The 21633-nt window shown below is 43.0% G+C and overlaps 1 protein-coding gene across 17 annotated transcripts in view; it reads right to left on the minus strand.

Moving 5' to 3' along the window:
- Positions 1–21633, minus strand: part of Nin (ninein) — a 102421-nt gene that overhangs the window by 8004 nt on the left and 72784 nt on the right. For 8 of the 17 annotated variants that reach the window (XM_085830408.1, XM_085830406.1, XM_085830416.1 and 5 more), the window contains 9 exons: positions 19655–19867; positions 16285–16398; positions 12716–12838; positions 11984–12097; positions 11052–11198; positions 8923–9102; positions 7640–7789; positions 6263–6361; positions 1749–1946 (listed from right to left, as the gene is read on the minus strand). In XM_085830408.1, the coding sequence (XP_085686534.1) occupies positions 1749–1946; positions 6263–6361; positions 7640–7789; positions 8923–9102; positions 11052–11198; positions 11984–12097; positions 12716–12838; positions 16285–16398; positions 19655–19867 (1338 nt within the window). Of the gene's footprint in view, positions 1–17; positions 131–1748; positions 1947–3153; positions 3215–6262; positions 6362–7639; positions 7790–8922; positions 9103–11051; positions 11199–11983; positions 12098–12715; positions 12839–16284; positions 16399–19654; positions 19868–21633 lie in introns of those variants that run through there. The other 9 variants (XM_085830417.1, XM_085830413.1, XM_085830415.1 and 6 more) reach the window with 6 other exon arrangements.

Here is a 21633-nt window from a genome sequence, read left to right on the forward strand (position 1 = left end):
GTGTGTGCATGTTTGTGCATTTAAGACTCTGTCGTGGTAACAAATGCCATCAACAGCAGCCCAGTTTTCAGAGGTGCCCAATCCTTCTGCAGGAATCTGTATGCACTGCTCGCTGCTCCGGTAGCAAAGCCTAGGGAAAGAAGGCAGTGGGATACTTCACCCTGGTGTCAAGGTTAGGGGGAGTCTAAGTCCACACACTTACAATACAAACACATTCCTGGAAGCACACACAGTCACACCACACGTGCAAGCAAAGCAACACAAAGGCAGACGAAACCCCTCTCTCTGTTCACAGGCACCGTGCAGATTTGTATAATGTGCAGTTTTCTGAAAATTAGAGTCAGCTCAGCAGCCGGAAAAAGAAAAAAGCCTAGAAGCCATTCTACTGCGCAACAAATAGGCTCTTCTCGGGCTGAAGGATTTTCTTAATAGTTTCTGTCTAATACTGGAGTTTATTGGCACAGATTTTTTTTTTTTTTTTTTTTTTGTAATTCTCAAATATTGATGAGCAGACTAGGAAAAGCATACTTGAGAGCGTCTGGGAGAGCAATGAGTACATCTTAGCCACATCACTAGGAGAGCCCTTTAAAAACAGGCCAAGGCCTCAGATTTCAACTACACAATGAAGAACTGAAGCTTCCCTTTCGTACTGAACCATAGCCGTTTTTATTATAAAATGCCACCCTAATGCTGGGGGTAGAGGTGGTCTGTGGGAGCAGGAGCAGACCTTGAGCCATCCACCCTGACAATCTTCACCTTAAAAGCTGACTCTAATAATGGGAGGTGAGGATGGCACACAGAACACGGCTATAACATGGACTGTTAGAGCAAGCACAAAAAGACTTCTGAAGGTTTTGTTAAGAAGGATGATCGGATGGCACAGCTCGGCTCGGCACAGCTCGGCTCAGCACAGCTCGGCACGGCACAACACAGCACGGTATGGGACAGCGTGGCATAACATGGCACAGCACGGCACAGCACAACACAGCTATCTACCAATAAGAGGAGAGAGCAGAGTGGATCATGCAGCCTCCTAAGCTAATGTGACTGGCAAAGCTCCTCTGAGGGGATTAAGAAACTGGGAAACTTCTTATCAAATATTAACTGGGCCTTAAGCATTTCTCAACTAGAAAGAATTGACAAAGGAGACATTTTATTTTTATTTCTCACTAGTAATTATCTGGGTAAGAATAAATTTGGAAAAAATGAAGATTATGTACTAAGGAAGACTAACTATTTGGAGCTTAAGTAGTTTTTTGAATTTGATTCTTTGAAATATTGAGTGAAATGAACTAGATAACTAAGAACAGGGTGCTGACGAACTGCATATTCTACATCATTGGTTATAAAGAGCCCCTGCCTGTGACTTCTCAGACCTTGGCGGGCCACACCACACAGGAGAACTGAGACTGTCTGTCAGCAGAGATACCTACCCCAGGACTGAGCTGTGCAAGACTGTTGGGCCAACTATGTACTATACACAAGTAACCCCGATCCTCCGTCATATGCAAGTGTGCAAAGGAGGCCCAGCATTTAAACCTGCTGACTTATAAGCAGAGAGCTTGGAAGGAAACTGTAAAACCAAAGCAAGTGCTGGCACTGTGGTTCTGTGGGTATGTACTCATGGGGACAGAACAATGGTGGGAGATGGGGTTCTTCATTCCCGCCTTTGGACTGGTTTATTTTTCAAACGAAGGTAAAGGGGACGGGACGACGTGAGTTTCCCCGTGGAGAAGAACACTCTCTACCTGTGGTGTGTTGGTTTCGGAGGTTCTGTTTTCAAGCTCCTCCTGCAGGTGCTGGCTTCTCTTTTCTGCCTGCAGCAGCTGTTGTTGAAGCTGCAGAAACTGCTCCCTGGGCACCATCGGACAGGCTTGCTGCTGGAGCAACTGCAGATCCCAGTGAGAGGATGGGCTAAGCATCACAGTGGACCTCAGGGGCTGCATCTGAGGGACAAGGACAAAGCTTGGTCAGTGGAGGGCCTTCTACCAAGGTGCCAAGCAGTAAGTACTGAGCCCAGGATCCATCCCTTCATGGCCTCGTAGTCCCTGGTCCCTTAAACAGGACAAAGCCTGGTGGGAGTGTGTGGGGAGAACCCTTTTGTTGCTCCCTGGAGATAACTCCATTATGGCTTTCTTAAATATTCTAAGATGTGAAAGAATAGACCGTTCTCACTCCTGAGTGACTATAAGGGCATGAGGTCTATGATATACATAGCATATCGAAACTATATCTACGTTTTTTTATTCTAGAACATTCAACTGCCTTTCCCCCTTTCATTAAAAGTGAGACAGGAGCTGGGAAGATGGGAGAGAGTGCTTTTGCCTTAAGCTTTTCCCATTTTCCTTACTATCGTGGAGATTTCTTTGCAAATCTCCATAAACCCATAATTCATTGGCTATGTATCATCTGACCCCAAATTAACATGTTAAGATTATTGTACTTAAAATTACTTCATCTATCTTAGTTCATCTATTAGGAGTTATCCTTAAATAGCTACAAGGCAGGTGTGTGGATCATCAGGTCATAGCCCAGACCCCCCAGAACTAAAAGTATAGTTGACAACAGCAAGAAAACAGTGTATCAACATGCCCATGACATTTAAGGAATGGAAAGGAATGCATTTTAACCAATGGGACATGCTACTTTTCATCTGTCAACATATTCAGCAGACACAGGGCCCAGTGGGAGGCATGCAGTACACATGAGCAGGAACTAAACTCAAGAGGAAGCACCTCCAGGCCTCTGGGAAGGGAAAAGGACCTCTCAACTCAACTAGAATGAAATGTTAGGAAGTGTCAGAGCCACTATCCATTTGTTTTTAATTCCAAGTCTCTGAGGTGGGTCATTATCCATTTTGAAATAGTAGTAGTAGTAGTGGTTGTAGATGTGAAAATATCATATTACTTATGATAAAGAGTATGACGGATCATGAACCCACAGGTTTCTAACAGTGGCACACAGTTTTCTTCAAAATGTTCTAAATATTGAGGAAACCCCTTAAGTAAATAGACATATTCTACTTCAAAGCAAAGTGGAAAATGAATACTGGCTCTTGTCCATGCACATATGGCATGATGAACAGAAATGACTGCAAGGACACGACGTCGAGGTGTCCCCATGCTGTGAAGGGTCACGGAGAGAGCGCTCTACCTTCGCACGCTAGCTCGGGCACAGAACTGTGCCCCGCTCTGCTGCTTCCAACCACTGAGCTCTAGGCAGAGGATAGCCACAGACAAAGGAAAAACAAAAGAAGATTACAGGAGAGCTCCAGGAAGAGAAAGAAAAGTACAAGTTACGATAAGGAAGACCGGGACTGTGCACATGAATAAGAGTATATACGCAACCAAGGTCACCTTTGCTGCATGTCAGCTTACAGTAAGGGACCTTACAGTTCTGCAGTGGCATCCTCATCTGCTCTAATCTGGTTGAACTTGTGAGGCTTACCCATATCCAGATCCAGTAAGCACTGAGCCTGGGATTAAATCCGGTGCTGAATGGACACACAGAAGAAAAGCATTTTTGTTCAGCCCTCTATACTGGGCTGCCAAATGATACAGCAGACAAAAGAACAGCTAAGGTAGTATGTGAACCTTTTTTTGAATATTCAAAATAAATTGCTTACTTAATATTCAACTACTGTATTGCTAAAAAATGCTCAGGAACGGGAATCAGTTTCAGGACAGAATTCTTCCATTTTCCAGCCAAATTTGTAATTGTTAATTACACAGGAGTGGGTATGTGTTCATATGTGCCCCTTAAACTAGTTTGTAGAGACGAGGTGGACTTTACCCAAGGAAGTGTGTATATTAGATAAGAATCATCTAGAAAGATTTTCTCAAAGTCTCTGACCCCAAAGACGCTGCTTCTTGACTTGAGAACACTTCCCTGACTGCTCATTGTACCTCAACCCCACGGGTGGGAAAACGGCCAGAGAGGAAGGACCGCGTGGATCCCTCCGGTAAGTACAGAAGACAGCGAAGCGTCTCTTCACCACCCCTGCAATCATACTGCAACCTGACCTAACCAGACTGGTGGGAAGAGCCGTTACTGCTTAAGGGTTAGAGTTGAGAGTGATGATAGATTTCAGAAACAATGGACTTAACTAAAGCCATTGGATTATAAACTTAAAAAGATGGGTAAAGCTGCAATGTTGTTCCATACATGTCCCCAAGGTTTAAGAAGTAAAACCACATCCCAAACCCAACTGTATAATTTAAACATGTGAACTGTATGTACAGGGTGTGAATTCTCTCAGAAAACCTGCTAAAAATCCAATCTGGAACTAGATGTGGCGATGTGTGCCAGAAGCAATCGGGAGACTAAAAGCCAATGGGTGGTAAGTTCAAGGACAGCCTGAGAGCTACATGGCTGAGCAAAGCGAAGGAGGAAAAATAAATCCAGAGTGGATAGCTATAGAATTAATAACTCAGCCTTGCTTCCTAGCGGGAGTTTCATAGAATAGTATATAAAATGCTCTTTTCCGTGTTTAAATTCATGCTTCTCCTGTATTCAGTTCTGGTACCAGGAACATTCATTTTTCCTTATCAGCAAATATTTACTACTAGGGAAAAAGAATGGCAGGAAATGGCTGGTGCCTGTTAATAATAGAAATGGGCCTGGAAGAAGGGGGCTTCCCAGGCTAAGGCGGGCCAAGCCGCAGCTTACTGGTAGAGGGTGTGGGCCGAGTCCAGCAGTGAATAAGTGCATACAGTGAATAAGGTGCCCCTGTCACCCTTCAGGTTCTTACCAGAGGCTCAGCTTCCGAGAGCTTCCTCATTAGAGCCTCTTAACTATTTCATAGCTACATCAAAGCACAGGCTGAACTCACAGTCTTGAATGCATTGATGGAGATTTCACCAATCTTCCCATTGGTGGATAAATCAGAGAACATAACATTGTCAAACCTCGGTGGGCATTTAAATGTCAGTGTGATACCTTTGCCCAAATTTCACATTTTAAAGCTAAGCATTTAAGTTGCCTTGCCATATATCCAGTTTTATATACTAAAAAAAAATACTTTGCCAGGCATGGTGGCACACGCCTTTGATCCCAGCACTTTGATCCTCTGCCTTTGAGGCAGAGGCAGGCAGATCTCTTGAGTTCTAGGTCAGCCTGGATTACAGAGTTGAGTTCCAGGACAGCCAGGGCTACACAGAGAAACCTTGCCTTGAAAATAAAATTAAACAAACAGACAATACTTTGAAACCTTTCTTCCTATAATCCTATAATTCTGCCTTGAAAAAAAAAAGTGTGTGCACACAGTATTTTACGAAGATAGCAAGATACATTCTATGCGTACTTCCTTATACAGATTTTATAGTTCATATCAGGTTAGATTAATTTTTTTTTATCTACCCACAGCAAAACATCTCTGTGAAGCCTTCACTTACTGAGGGCTCTGTATTAGTTCATGTCCTGTAAGGGTACAAAAGGGCCCAGTGTACTCCCAGTGGTTGGTTTTCTAAATCACCCTAACATTTGTCAGTTGTACCTTCTGCAAGGTATAGCTGAGTTACAAATGCAGCCATAAGCCATGGACACTGTTTGCTTTTTGATCTCTGGGAATCCAACCAAGGCTTCACACATTCAAGGGAAGTCCTCTCCACTGAGTTCCATCAGCGTAGGATGGCAGTTCCTGGCCTGGAGAGAGCTCAACAGCTAAGATCCCTGACTGCTCTTTTAGAGGTCCTGAGTTCAATTCCCAGCAACCACATGGTGGCTCACAACCATCTCTGATGGGATCAGATGCCCTCCTCTGGTGTGTCTGAAGACAGCGGCAGTGTACTCACATACATAAAATAAGTAAATAAATCTTTTTTAAAAAAGAAGGAGAAAAAAGCTGACAGTTCGTGAGAAGAACCTAAATGCAGATGCTCTCAGAGTTCTACATACATCTGGATAGGTAGTGGGAGAGCGATTCCATCACAAAACAGTGCAGGATAGGATACCTCAGGAAACGGTTACATCGATACCAATGTCGAGAGAGCTCTGGGCCCCTCAGGCAATCTCGGGCAGAGCCCCTGTGCTCCACATGTATTGATGTATACAGATCTTTACATTTGGGATTAAAGTTATTCCTCACTCTGCAAAGCACCATGGGCACCTATGACTATAGCTAAGGAAACGTGTGTGTTCCTTTTGGGAAGACAGATCAAAGAATCAGACGGTTAGACTTTCCTAGCAGGACCTCAGTACCCTGTCTGCTTGATCCTGAGAAGTGGCTCGTACGTATTCTCCACAGTTTAGATCATTTACTAACCATTAGCTTCTCGTCCAGTCTCACCTGTTTCTTCTTCAGACCTTCATTTTCCAAATGGATTGTTTCTAATCCTCGCTCAAGGGACCCCATCTGACTCACCTGTAAAAAGCAAACAAGCTAACGAAAAATTTTTAAAAAAAAACGAGTTGCTCTCTTTTATTTTGACAATTTTGCCTTAGAGGCCTCTAGTCTTGGGAGAAAGCCAAGATGAGTCTGCAAAGAAAACTAAGAAACAACAATTCTGTGCTCATCAGTGCCCAGCTGGCATTTAAGCAATCTGGATCTAACCACCGTGTCTCACAAAGACCAGGTTTTTCTAAAGCCGCTGGCTTTAAACCTCTCTACCACCCACTGTAAGAAATGCACATTACCCTACAGTGAAGGAGCTGAGCCCACAAGTGTGTGCGCACACATCAGTTCCAAGCACATACTTAGTTGGAAAAACTACTTAAGAAAACACAGCCCCTCCTACTCCCCTGCATCAGCACTGTCCCCGTTTGCTCCACATACAATCTCACACCACCTCTGACTCCTGACGCTTGTTTCCCACTAGGGTTTTATTAATAATCTCCATTTTTCAGACATTTCCTCTTTGCTCTAACACATTTAATTTCCTAAATAAAAGTGAAGATAAAAATCAAAAGCTTTTCTTTATGGATTGCCGAGTAAATTCTTTCTATTCAGATGCACATTTCTTTCCAAATACTTATCAAACATTAACTGGGAGGTAAGGAATTTTCCAGTTCTTTAATCCCCTCAGAGGAGCTCTGCAAGTCACATTCGCTTGCATGCCCCATGGTCCACTCTGCTTTCTCCTCTTATTAATAGACAGCCATGCCGTCCACTTCTGTCACTCCTTCTTAACAAAACCTTCAAACTTTCAAAAAGTCTTTTTGTTGCTTGTTTTGTTTGTTTGCTTTTGGAATTGCTTTTAAAACCTAGATTTTAGGGACTAGAGAGATTTCTATAAGTGGTTAGGAGCACATACTGATCTTCTAGATATTCTGAATTCCTAGAAACCATGTTGTGTGGCTTACTACTGCCAAGAACCCCAGAGGATCTGACACCTTCTTTTGACTGCTACATTCATGTGCACATACCCACAAACAAACATACAGTTTAAAATGAATTCTTTTAAGATGATTGTGTGTGTGTGTGTGTGAGTGTGTGTGATCTCTCTTCCTCCTAAAAGCTTAAATTTTTCTTGTTTTTTAAAATAAAAATCTTTACTCAATAAAAAGAATGATACTGTTTTGACAAGATTGTGAGGGCATCAAAGGATCTGAGGAAGGCTCAAAGCTGTCATTCCTGGCAAGAGGCAGACACTGGAAATACACTGGTCAGAACACGGTACATCATTATACTTGGCAAACCCACCTTCCTGCTGGTAGGAGATTGTTCTTTCTGAGACTGTTCACACTCTCTCTTTAAGGCCAGTTTTTCGTGTTCTGTGGACTTCACAGTACATGGTTGGTCGAGTTGGTTTTGGTTTTTGGTGGGAAGGAGGTTGGATTCCAGTTGGCGGACCTAGTAAGAACAAGGAGAGATGCCTATATAACCATCCATCCAGGGAAACAAACAGCAAACAAGGAACGTTTTATTTACTACTTGGGTTTCATGGTTTTAAAAAAACACTTTTTTAGCTGCTCAGGGTGGTAGAGGGCTGAGGTTCCAGTTACCAGGGAGTCTGAGGCAGGGGATCAATTGAACCACTAAGTTCAAATCAACCTGGGCAAGAGTCTAGCAAGACCTAGACTCTGAATTCCGAAGCCTTTTTTTTTTTTTTTTTTTTTTTTTTTTAATTTTTAATTATCTCTAAACATCCTTTCTAGATAAACCTGGCTGAGCTTACAAATTCAACGTTATGGCACATTGAGGAGATTTCTTGGTCAGCTAAGTTTCCAGGAGCCCAGAGCGAGTGTGAAGTAGCTGTGGAACAACTGGGGCAGCAGTCCTGGGATCCATCTGTTGCTCTATTATGGGCAGAACGTTTAGAGGTGGCTCAGGTTGAGTCTGGTAGAGACGGCTGCTGGAGCCATGCATCTGCCTCTGCCAATCCCATGAGGTCGGGGACCAAGGCTGTCCTTCCTATCCCCACTGTAGGTCCAGAAGCAGCATATTCTTCTGCACACAGTAGGTGTTCTCAAGGAAAATTCATGATGCTTGGAATTCCACAGTAGAAGTGCTGAGGCACGGGTTAAGTGGTTGACAGCACAGCACAGGTAAACACGTGTCAGCCGGGTGGTTCTCAGAAACTGAAAATTATCCTGGCCTTGAAATGCTAAGTCTCTACAAAGGGGCACCAAGTTGTCTCTTACAAAGAGTTAGCCTGACCCTTAAGATCTGAGCCTGATTTTGCCATTTTGTTACTATTGGTCTGGGCAGCTAAGCAGTTTGAATGAGGAATTTATGGATATCATAATTTCCACCAGTTAGTACTTTAATATGAGGGTACTTTAATATTTAAAGTCATAGATATATTTTAATATACAATTGCTTATATAAAATAAGAATAGTTTAAATATATAAGTAAATGAAAATTTATTCATGTCAAAATAAGTCTGCCATTACAAGGTACTCCAGTCTATTCTAAGACCATATCGAACAGTTTATTTTCATATCTCATTAGTCATTTCAACAACACGTTGCTTTTGAGTTACCTTCTCCCGGGAGTGGGTGAGATCTGTGTGGGTATTCTGTACCACAGTCTGGAGTCTCTTGCTTTCTTGACAAAGCAGCTGTGGTTCCTCATTCATCAGATGGTCCAGTTTGTCCCAGGACAGCCTTCTCTGCTGGCCCCAGAGCCCTGAGAGATGGGGAGCTGTTTCCGAGACCCAGTCCTGGACAGAGAACTGGAGCATTAAAACTTACCAGCAACATGACATGTCACTTCTGTCCTGAGACAGGTTTCTTGCCTACTTAATGACTGTGGCCTCCCTTCCCCCAGCCTGGAACCTGCTTGCTCAAGGGTGGAGCTACCTGCTCATTCGTCCTGCCACGCCTACTGCTGGACCCTGCCTTTGCTGCCTGGAGGCACACACGTGTTCGTCCTGCTACTGGACCCTGAGTTACTTGGCGGGATATTGGGTTCCCTCCCCCTTCCTTTATAACTGAGTGTCTGGAAATAGTAAAATTGAGCTTTGATCAGAATGTTGTCTTAGCTCCATTCATTCTTCCGCCCCGTCTAGATTCCTCTCTTTTCAGCTCGAACTGCCATTCTCAGTTGAACCATTCGTGTTGTGGACTGCGGGCAGGCCGCAACAAATGACAATACCTTAATGTGTATGAGAAAACGATACTCTTGGATTTTGATTTTGTTTTTAAAGGTTCAAAATGATCATTGGTAAAACAGACATCAATAGAAAGTCTGATGGTTGGGTTCTGATCTACAAAGGACCTAAGTGTTGAGAGGTTGGTGGTTTCAAAAGTTGCTTCCTTCTTGAGAAGCCTTCCTTGAACCTAGATAACATTCTTCATTAACAAAGACACAGAGAACTCAGAAGCACTGTAAGCTAAATGTCTCCACGGGCTAACCCTTCACGCTTCCACAGGCTAACCCTGCACACTTCCACAGGCTAACCCTTCACACTTCCACAGGCTAACCCTGCATGCTTCCACAGGCTAACCCTTCACACTTCCACAGGCTAACCCTGCACGCTTCCACAGGCTAACCCTGCATGCTTCCACAGGCTAACCCTGCATATCTGGCTTTCACACAAGTCTCCTTCTTTTTAGATTCCAAAACACTTATTGTCCTTGTAATTGAGGCTTGAATTCAAGAATACACTTTAAAATACCAAAGTGACATCTTTTTTTAATCATGAAAATAACTTTAGAAAATTAAAAACGGTAGCACAAGCTAGATAAGCTTCTGCCTTGTTTAAGTCAAACATGAGAAAGAAAAGAAAGTTTAAAAGGTCTGAAGAAAATGTCAGACCCTCGGTATTTTTAAAATTGAAAAACCCATCTTAAGTATTATCCACCGAGAGATAAAATAACTGAATCATGGCTAGTTTTATTGTTATAGAACAAATTAAACATCTACTGGACACACAGAATGCTGCTGGTGAGTTGTGTGAACATTAAGCAGCTCTAATATTTAAAATGAGATGTGATGATTTTTTTTTAACAACACTGGGAAGGGCATCCAGCTATTTTTTAAGCAGCTTTTCCTAGACTTTCTGTTAATACAAAGGCAAGCCAATTGGCAGTGGTAATGCATAAGCCAGCGCCATTGTCTTATGCTAGAGGTGTCCTTTTCTGCACTTCTACTGTTTTTTTTCCTCTTTCCCCCTGTGGATGGGTGTTCCTAGGTTAATTTCTCTTAATGTTTTTTTTGGCTGATTCCCCAAGCATGCTCTTGTTTAAGTTTGAAAATGCCTTTGTCTTACTTAGCCTTTTAACTTCTTTGGTCAAAAAAAAAGAAAAAATCCCTTTTGTACCATTATAATTCCATTTATATGTGGTTCAGAAGCAAACATCCCTGACTACAGTGGCAGAGAATACAAAAGCAGATCCCTGGGGTTAGCAACTGGAGGAGACAAAGGAGAGAGACAGAAGTGTTGTATTGTTTGGCTCAGTAGTGGCTAAACAAACAAATTAAAAAAAACTATATATAAAACCATATCATGATATATGTGTGTGTGTATATATGTGTGTGTATATATATATATATATATATATATATATATATATATATAGAGAGAGAGAGAGAGAGAGAGAGAGGCAAAACCAATCCGACTAAACAGACTAAAATAATTTACAGAATAATTACAGAGAAAGGAGTGACCTTATCAATGGCATTCTGAAGCTGTCTGTGTAATGACATCACTTCCTGCTTTAGCGCCTCCTTTTCCTGTCGAGTCACTTGGAGATCTGATTCAATCTCGGCCATCTGAAGGTTGACATTCTGCAGGACATCTTCTAAGTTCTGAACCTGCATGGTGAGAGTAATCATCTATGGTGACACACACATTCATGGGCTCACCTGTTGCATGTCCAGGAATCATGGGCTAGTTTAAAGATAAACAAGGGAACACCAAGGCCCCTTCCGATATAATCTGCTACATTCACTTCTCTTTCCAGCAGTTCAGTGGAAACTCAGGGGGCTTCGTATGCTTACAGTTAAGTTATATTTAGGAGAAGGACTCACCTGTCTGGGGCCAGGCGCTCCTGATGTGGGTACCCACCAGACTGCCAGGAGCTGGGGGAAACATCTGGGGAACGCCTGCTGTCATTGCCAACCACACTCAGAGAGCCTTGAGAAACTACATTTGAGTCTGAAGTCTTGGTTTGGTGAAGGACCTCTTGGTTGACAGCAATAGTTTACATTTGTGGAATTCTACTTTACACTAGCATCTCAAATGTATCTCAATTAAGTTTGTAAAAGGCAGGTTGATATCTTGGTTTGTCAGCATTCGAGGGCATGGGCTTGCTTTCCAAGTCCTGGCCTACATTAGGAACAAGCCTCTTTAAGCACTGTCCTGAAAAAGGAAGCACTGCCCATAATAAGTAAGTTATGGTTAATGGGCTTCCATGGACACAGTGGTTTTTAAATTGTTTTGCAATATTGTAAAGATGTCTCAAATGATGTCCCATGGGATCATTCTGAGGCTCCCTAAGCCAGTCTCATCTAGAACACTCTCTCCTGGGCCTTTCTCTGGAAGGTGAAAATACTAGAAAATACTAATTACTGAGATAGAGCAAGAAAGGGCTCCACACCTTTGCCTGGGACACCGCCAGCTGTGACTTCAGGCTCTCGCTCTGCTCTTCCCAGGCGCTCTGCTCCTGCTTCATTGTAGCAATTCTGTGCTCTAAGAGGCTTGACTCTGCCAGCTGTTTCAGAGAGGACATGAAAGGTAAGAGAGCATTTGTGCAAGCAAATCTAGACTCAGTTTATGATTTCCATCACTTCCGTAGAGACCTCCCTCCCCATCTGCCTTGAGGAGAAGGCCAGTGAGGGTTGGGGAGGAGTGATGCTTTCCTGGCTCTGCCTCTCTTCTTTGCTAAGCTTTCCTTTTTCTGCTCCCCTCCCCCACCCCCCAGCATATCCTATTTTGAGGGCAGGAAGTAGACTGGAAGGCAATTGGAAATCTCAAGACTGTATTTTAACACAAAAATAAAGACTGCCTCTAAGGCAGGTGCAGCAAGGAACGCAACATCTTTGTATTGCTAGTGAAAGTAAAATAGAAAAATAGTGTTTGTCTGTGATAGATTTCAGAGGATAAAAGCCATGCTTCTATTATGTAATAAGGTGGTATTATTGTTATTATTACCAAATAGCATCATGATATAGCGAGACAAAGTCATGATCCCGACTTCGCTAGTCTAGGATCACATTACTCCACGTATAACCTCGGACTAATGCAGGAGGCTCAGGGACTGCACCCCGTAGGGAAATGCCTGCTGTGGCATGCCCTCCACAATGAAGGGAAACTCTATTGTTCCCACTACCTTATCTGCACAGCTCTTTAACTCTTCACTCAAAACTTCTTTTTCCTTCAGCAGTTTTTCATTGTAGCTTAGAATGCTAGACATTTTTTGCTGGAAGTCAGAGAGGTCAGGACATCTGTGCAGCTGTAAGAGATTAAACAAATGAGCCGTCACCTCCTAGCTATGTTAATACCATAAACTCGAAAAGGAGGTATTTGTAAACAGGGCACTTGCGTGGCCCTGAAATCTTCCTGTCTGGACATATTTCAAAGGACACATAAACTCTAGAAGCCTATAATTAACTTTGACTAACTGTTCCCAAGTAGCTTCTCACCCACTCCCTAGCTGACTACTGAAATGTCTGCCTAGACCTAAAGATGCAGGCAGATGCCGCTGAATGATGGCCCTAGCTTTCAATCTTACTGTCCCAGTTACAGGACACATTGCTCTCCTGTCTTCAGTTTAACTTTGGCATGGCACATGTTACTTTTTTTTTTTAATCATGCTTTTAAAGAAGTATTCAAAGTGTATTTTTTCAAAGTACTTCAGTTAAGACCATAGAATTAGCTGAGCACGGTAATCCTTGTGTTTGAGGTAGAGATGAATTTAGAGCAGCAGTTCTCAAGCTGTGGATTGGAACTCCTTTAGCAAACCTCTATCTGCAAAAATATTTACGTTATGATTCATAACAGTAGTCAAATTATAGTTATGAGTAGCAGCAAAAATAATTTTACGGTTGGAGGTCACCACAACGACAGAAAGGACTGTATTAAAGGGTCACAGCATTAGGAAGGTTGAGAATCGCTGATTTAGAATAACAGCAGCTCGAGAGTATCAGTTAGCCCTGACTACATATATAGTTGTTTCTAGGTAAACCTGGGCTCTATAGCACCCTGTCTCTAAAAAGAAAAGGGAGTTATGTGTGTCATGGTTGTACGTCTATAATCTTAGACTCAGGAGGCTGAGGCAGGAAGATTGGAAGTTGGAGGCAAGCCTGGGCTACACATCAAGATCTTGTTTCAAAAACAAAAACAAACTAGGGGGTCGATATTTCTCACATACAGGTATGAGCATGTGGGCAAGTGAAGGCTGTGCCCTTCCCCTGGGAAGAAACCGAATGGACTCCCAGTCAGAGTGGACCTGCTGGCTTCCTTCTCTCCTCTCACAGCGGAGGCAAACCAGGTTGCTTCTGTTCTTTCCAGCATCCACGGTGCTGCCAGTGTCATGGTGGATGCTTCGCTGCAGAGGTCTTTCTGGACACTGCAGGACGATTCATGGCATCCCTAGCTGTATCCACTACACTTGATGACACTAGGTCCCCAACTTGTGAAAACCAAAACCGCCCCGGCACTGGGGGGAAACTCACTCCAACCTAGTTGGAAACCACTCAGAGGAGCCAATTGTTTCCCATGCCCTTTAACCCTTCTTAGACTTTATACATGTTTTAATAAGAGCATTTCTGTCTGCTTTTCACGTGTTCAACCCTGTTACCATTATGATCTAGCCATCTCTCTATCTGAAGGCCTCCCACATGACATTGGAATCAGCTATGACAAAATAGATTTTAAGGGCCGGAGCTTGTTTTTAACTGACAGCAAATTCAACATCCCTCATAAGCCTGAACAAGTTAGAAGGATAGAGGAAACGCCCTTGGAGTCTGTGCACATCACTGTAACATGGGGCCAGCTCCTTTTCCCAGTACCTGGCCTCCTTAACTCTTAACACCCGTAATGCATGACCCCACTTTGGGTGTCTACCAGGGAACTTTCTGTGGATGCCACTTATGCTTCTTTTTGGTGTGACATGGAATATGTACAAAGTGTTTCCAGAACTCTAAATCACGTCATACAGAGTGACATGCTTCTGGGTCAGAGCTGCAGGGCAGCAAGGATGGGCTGGCAGCTAACAGCACCTTTCTCAGAAGTCCTCACGACAGAACGACTTTCTCTCTCTCTCTCTCTCTCTCTCTCTCTCTCTCTCTCTCTCTCTCTCTCTCTCTCTCTCTCTCTCTCGTGTGCACATAGCGACTCGTGGCTATTTCATCTATCTACACTAACGGTTTGGGAAAACGTGTGATAAATGTGCCAAGTGATGGCCTCCTCGTGTTGCTTTTCTCCAACTCTTTTTTTTTTTTTCTCTTTCCCTTTGCTCAGTAAATGAGCAAAGCCACAGAGTACACACGTGGATTGGGAGCTATCACTGAAGGGGTGAGATAGCAATGCCTTCGGAGGTACAGGGGAGAGGGAGGTGACTATATCAATGTTATAGTTATATTTTAATTAATTATAGCAATGGCTTTGAGGTACTCTCACCCCACAGGAAGACTGTGAACCTTAGCATCTAGCATGCTCTATGGAACAAACGGAGTTCCTACTTGTGGCAGAAAAGATACCCTTTGTACTGCAGTGCCTGGTGTAGGAAGTCTAATAAAGCCGGGCATGGTGATGCACGCCTTTAATCCCAGCACTCGGGAGGCAGAGGCAGGCGGATTTCTGAGTTCAAGGCCAGCTTGGTCTACAGAGTGAGTTCCAGGACAACCAGGGCTACACAGAGAAACCCTGTCTTGAAAAAAACCACAAAACAAAACACCTGTTTGGTGCTAGTCCTGAGTGAAGCATTCCCACAGACATGAGCTCTGAGGAGATACACCATTACTAGGTGAGGGAGGCAAGATCAGCTCAAACCAACACCGATGGGTCAGGTGTAGTGTGAACCTAGTGAACACTGAGCTGCGACAGAGTTTAGGGAAAGGCACCTGATGCTTACAGGCCGAACAGACTCAGGAAGGACATTTTATAATCTGGTAACACAAATAGGAAAGTAATCTGAGGGTAGGCAACTGAATGGGACAACAAAATTCTATTATACAATGAGACCTGTGCAATGGAAACCACCTTACACATAATAAAAATGAAGAAGACTGTTAAATATCCCACCCATAGTTCTTTGAGGTATACCCTCTTTTTATGTTTAAAATGAAGTCTTCATTTGAAACTCTTAAATAGCCTTCAAAAAACCAAAACTAATAGGTTTTTTTGTTTTGTTTTGTTTTGTTTTTGAGACAAGGTTTCACTATGTAGCCTGTACTGATCTTGAACTCACAATCCTCCTGCCTCGGTTTCCTGAATGCTGGGAGCACAGGCAGGCATCCTCACACCCATATGGAGCTCCACAAATTAAACTTGTAAATGTGAGAGAGGAAGCTGGAGAGCTCTCCTGGGAGGTGCCTTCCACCTGCCATGGAGAAAAGATACAAGTGGGACCAACTTCACTTGGGTCTCCAGAAATCAGAACAGTTCTGGAAATCACGAGACAGAAAGTCACCCTCTTAGCAGACAAACTAATGCTACTTTTTCATCTGGCCTGGAGAAATCGACAAAAATTTGAAGCTGAAATGGTTAGGATTCACAGTAGCAGAATTTGAGAGTCTACCACACACATAAGCCGTTTCACTAGGGAATTAGTAACGCACTTGCAATTCAAGTCAGCAACCTGAAGCAATAAGCTGGTCAAGCAAGCACGGCCCAAAGGTGGCTGGAGATACCGCATGAGTGGTGCGGCGCCTCGCCCCACCCCAGGAGCGGACTTACTTGCTTCAGTCTCTCCAGTTCATCTTTGAGAAGGAGGTTTTCCTGCTCCACGACGTGAGTCTGCAGTTTAACTTCAGAAAGTTCTGCCTCCAGAGAAGACACCAAAGTGGAAGTCTAAGGAAGATACCCGACACATCACAGACAAAGTCACTGGCGGGGGAAGCTTCACCACGCCCACAGGAGACAAACGCAAGGGGCCGCAAGACCGGCTCGACGGCACTGCTTTGAGACCATTTATCTTTACAGTCAAAGAACCAACCCGATTATCTTCAAAGTCTCTCCAGGTGCACAGTGTGGGTCTGACCCACGTCTTGGGATGTTTCTCGACTGTAAAGTTACCTTCTCCTGGGAGAGGACCCGGAGGTTGTGCAAGTTCCCTCTTTGAATTTCTGCGTATTCATCCCTGCGCCCACCAGTGTATTCTGGCTACAATAACTATCACCTGGGCTTCTCCTGAGGAAGACTTTCTGTTTCTTTCCTCATTGCTGCTTTTGTTAGATTTCTGTACGAAAGAGGAGTGGCTTCTCCCTTAACTGTTTATTCAGCCAATTGATGCTAACATGTACTCACATAGCTATTACACTTTTTTCTTTTTGGGTTTTCAAGACAGGGTTTCTCTATGTAGCCTTGGCTGTCCTTGAACTCAGAAATCCGCCTGCCTCTGCCTCCCAAGTGCTGGGATTAAAGGTGTGTGCCACCACTGCCCGGCGCTTATAACTATTTCATTTTATACTATATTCCACTGATCAAGCTGCTTAAAAGGCTGAGCTAGTAGGAGCTCCTTTAGGTGGGGGCCTGGATCTTTGGATTTGTCTATTTTTTATTTTTTATTTATTTATATTTTTAGTACCTTTTTCTGTTTGGTACCATGGGACACTTCAGGGTTGACTTATCTCTTCTCTGTTTTAACCTTGGAATCAGATTTTCCAAGGTGCTTTTACAGGGGGATAATACTTGGAAATCAAGATCTGGTTCCCCCACTCAAAAACATCTGTGTTTCTTTCTCCAGCTCTCTGAGACCGATGCCTCTGATCCTGACAACATCCGAGGGCTCACCTTAGCCCCCTACACTCCGACACTGCAAGTTTCTTCTCCAACAGCGAGAAACACAGCTCCCATCCTTGGTCTGTGTTCTATGTGCTTACTGGTCCATTTCTAGCAGACACAAAACAACCTTGTATGCCTACGAGAAATCACGATTTCTGACTACACTTCTAAAGCATCTGCGGACTGCTCATTCTTGTTGTCCCCACTGTGGTTATACTGCACCTAGTGCTGGTATCATTTGTTAGCGTTCGTGCTCTCTTTTTTATTCCTGTACTCATCACGATTGATTTTGATTATCTGAGGTCTATAAAACAGCCAGTGTTAGAACAGTCGAAAAGCTCCAGGTTGAATTGCCAGAACCCGGAAGAGTCAGGGCTTTCTATAAAGACAAAGTCAACAAAGCCCGCTCCTCTCCTTGGCCTTTCTACATGTTCTCATTTCACTGTCCGTGTCTCTCCCTCCTAACTTCTCTGCAGTCATCTCTGTACTGTCTGGCTTATCACTCTCACAGTTCCTTAACATAAATGGACAGACACACGTGTTTCTTCTCTAACGGCTCTCATTATGTATGGCAGCGCACTGCAGATACACTTTGTGGCTCCATCGACAAATGATCCTGGAAATAATTTCACATTGGGTATTCTCATTCTTCTTATGTGCCTCCCATTTTAACAGCTGTATAAGACGACTCGTTGTACGGCTCACACCACAAGTCTTAGATCGAACCACACTTACACGCATCACAATTGTTCCAGCAGCTTTGCCAATATGAACAAAGCTGGGGTGAATTCCCACACGTGTATGGCTTTTCGCACGCTTGGAAGGATACATTAAAGCTAAGTTCCTAGCTGTGAGACTGTTGGGTAAAAGGGAGGATGGCAGGTAGAGCCAAAATACCTCTGCACGGATGGTAGCAGTGCACAGCACCACGCCATTTGACGATGTCTGCCAACAGAGCCTTGCCAGGAGAACAGGCTGCTGGGTATTTTTGAACAGACACCAATCTTTCAAGTGAGGAATCACATGCCAGTACTGCTTATTTTACATTTCTCTAATTATGATTGATTTGGAACATCCGTTCAGAGCTTTGAGGGTCATTTTAATCTTTTAATTTAAAAACTTCTTTGTTCCTGGTTTTTTTTTTTTTCCACATTGCTACGTCCCTACATTTTCTTGTACTTTAAAATTTTTTTTTCACATTTTTATTGACCTTTTGTGCATATGCACGTGCCTGAGTGCATATATGTGGACCACATGCGTACCGGAGCCCTCACAGAAGAGTCATGAGATCCACTGGGCGTGGAGCTGTGGGAGCCATGTGGGTTCTGGGAAATACACCAGGGACCTGTGCGTGAGCATCCGTGCTCTAACTCCAGCCGTGCCTCCAGCCCTGTCCCTTTACTTCAGGGTCTTTTTCTTAACTCAGAGAGACAGATCCCTTTCTCTGTGCTTGACGACAGCCTCACCCCATGTGTTTATCTGGTATCTGAACTGTTTGGTTTGTATACAGAATGCCCTGCTCTCACCTTATGAAATCCGAATCTATTCCTAACTATCCACTCGCAGTTAGTCCAGGCGCTTTCAAAACCAACAAACAAACAAACAAACAAACAAACTCCCTCCATCTCGACCCCAGCGCGCTGCGAAAACACTGATTCCACACACTTTTGACATTTATGAGGGATTAGATCCAGGAGCGCCCCACCCCACCCCCTCAATTCCCCCATGAGATGTCCAAACCCTCACATGCTCAAGGTCCTTAAGAATTGGTTCTGTATCTGCCCAGAACCTACATTCATTCACTTAGAGACTTTAACTCATCTCCAGCAGTACAATGTGAACTCCTGGTAAATATTTGTTACCTGTGTTTTTAGGAAATATCAACAGCAGTACCAAACAAACAGGAAATCTGTGCATGTCTGGCACCAGTGTGATTCTCTTTCTTTTTCCACAGCCAAGATGAATTGGTTCACAGCTGCCTCGCTGAGCTCACTATCTGTTACGGGAGAACGCTCTATCCCCCTCATACATTAGATATAGCTGGAGTATATATTAACGTGCCAGGACAATAATGATTTAATCATTAAGGTCTTATGTATAAGACATTGCTTTTATTTCTTTGGATTAAGAATGAAAAATCTGGGGTTGGAGAGACGGCCCAGTGGTTAAGAGCTCTTCTAGAGGGCCTGAGTTCAATTCCCAGCAACCTCATGGCAGCTCACAACCATCTGCAGTGGGATCTGGCGCTCTCTTCTGGCACACAGGTGTACATGTAGACAGAACACTCAGACAAGCATTTGATTACAATGGCTGGGGACCTGACCTGCACTTTGTAGTGATCCAGTTCTTCTTTGAGGCTTGCATTCTCTTGTTCCCATTTCTCAGAGGTGCACGTTCCTGGCTCCCCCTCCTGGCACAGCATTTCTGCCAGACGTTGATTAAGGGTTTTCAGTTCTTCCTTGTTTTGGGAGTTCTTTTGGCTGAGTTCTATATTTTCTGAATCCAACTGTTGGTTTTTGATTTTTAAATCTGAAACCTAATTAAAATTGAAATAAGTTTTAAAGGATATTGCTGCCCTACTTTTGCCAACAACAACAAAAACAATTTAGAGGTTTTTTTTTTTTTTTCTCTCTCTCTGCCGCGGGGCAGCCTTGCGTCTAACCCTCACCATTCTCCCTATAGAGCAGTGATTCTCAGCCTTCCTAATGCTGCAACCCTTTAACACGGTTCCTCATATGGTGCTGACCCCAACCATAAAATTATTTTCACTGTTACTTCATAACTGTAATTTTGCTGCTATTATGAATCATAATGTGAATATCTGTGTTTTCTGATGGTCTTAGGTGACCCGTGTAAAACACCCATTCAACCCCAAAGGGTTACAACCCACAGGTTGAGAACCACTGCTGTGGGGGAGGAGCCTACTATATGCCCTTTGTGTAATAAATTTAATCTTCCTGTGCACTCTCTCTCTTACCCACACATAACAAAAATACTATATGCTCCTTATTATAAATTCTACTAATTCAGAAGTATATAAAAAGTTAGACACAGGTTAATCTCAGACCACGGGGTGCCTAGTTCTTTATTGTTGAATTTGCATACCACTAGATCATTTTCTATGCATATTTATACCACTATCTTTCTTTTAGCCAAAAAATAAAAGTTAAGGATAGAAAGGATCATTGCGTGTTTTAACAGCTTGCTTTTTCCATTTCTGATATCGTATAGATGTTATCTTTCCAAGTTAGTGTGCCTAGATGTCACCATATGTTACATATTTTAACGAATGCAGGACATTTTATGTAAAAAAAAAAATTCCCCATATTGTCGTTTTCCATTCCTGCATAGATGGAGATATACATTTGTCTTATCGTTTCACTATTAAGCAACAAATTGGTAGCAATTCTGGGTTCTGGGTTCATTTGTTTCTGTTTGTTCCTTTGTTTAGTATGGGCTTTCTGAGTTAGAAAAGAAGTTTATATACATTAATGCTTTGGCAGGAGGCCCCAAAAAGTCTGCCTTTAGGTGCTATCAGCATACTCTCGACAGTGTAAACTTATTTATTTATACATATTTATTTAGTTGTATATCAATGTTTAACTTTTGTTTAGTAGATGGGAAAAAAAAAAACCTAATCAATTTAAGTTTCCCTAATCCTGCAAAGCTAGCCTTTGGGTATGTTCTGTCGGGTGGGTCTATCTGTGGTTTGACCCTCCCTATCTGTTGCCTATTTTCCAACTGAGTTCCACCACTTATTTGAAATAGCACAAGATATATTTTGGATGTTACCTTGGCTATTTCAGATAGAAAACTATTTCCTTCCCAAGTATGTCATCGTCTTGTGACTATTTCAGGTATGTTCTTAAATAGTCTTCCCATACTTGAGTATATGTTGTAAGACTTATACAAAAATGAGCATTGAATGGTATACGCCATCTGAACGAGCTACGTGTCTAAGAAATGTTATGCAGATCTGCTGGCATTCTGTAGCTGTGAATTCTATAGGAAATGTTCTGCTTTGAATCAGAAAAATGAAGGAGCTGACATTTGTCAAAACCACTAAGGGCTAGAACTGATACTCACAGGTAAGGCACAAAGTATTATCTTCCCACATGTACTGGATAGAAAGCTTGTATTAAACACTTAGGGTCTACAGATAGACTGTATATTGTTCTCTGGGCAGGAACAACATAGTTTAGAGTCACTATGAGGTGGGTTTCCATGGTCATCCTCAGAATTTACAATCTTAGCACCATGTACAATATATTATTCTGGTAAATTATTCATTAGTCAATTTGT

Source organism: Mus caroli, unplaced genomic scaffold, assembly GCF_978045245.1.
Source record: "Mus caroli unplaced genomic scaffold, Mus_caroli_1 scaffold_14, whole genome shotgun sequence".
Taxonomy (NCBI): Eukaryota; Metazoa; Chordata; class Mammalia; order Rodentia; family Muridae; genus Mus; species Mus caroli.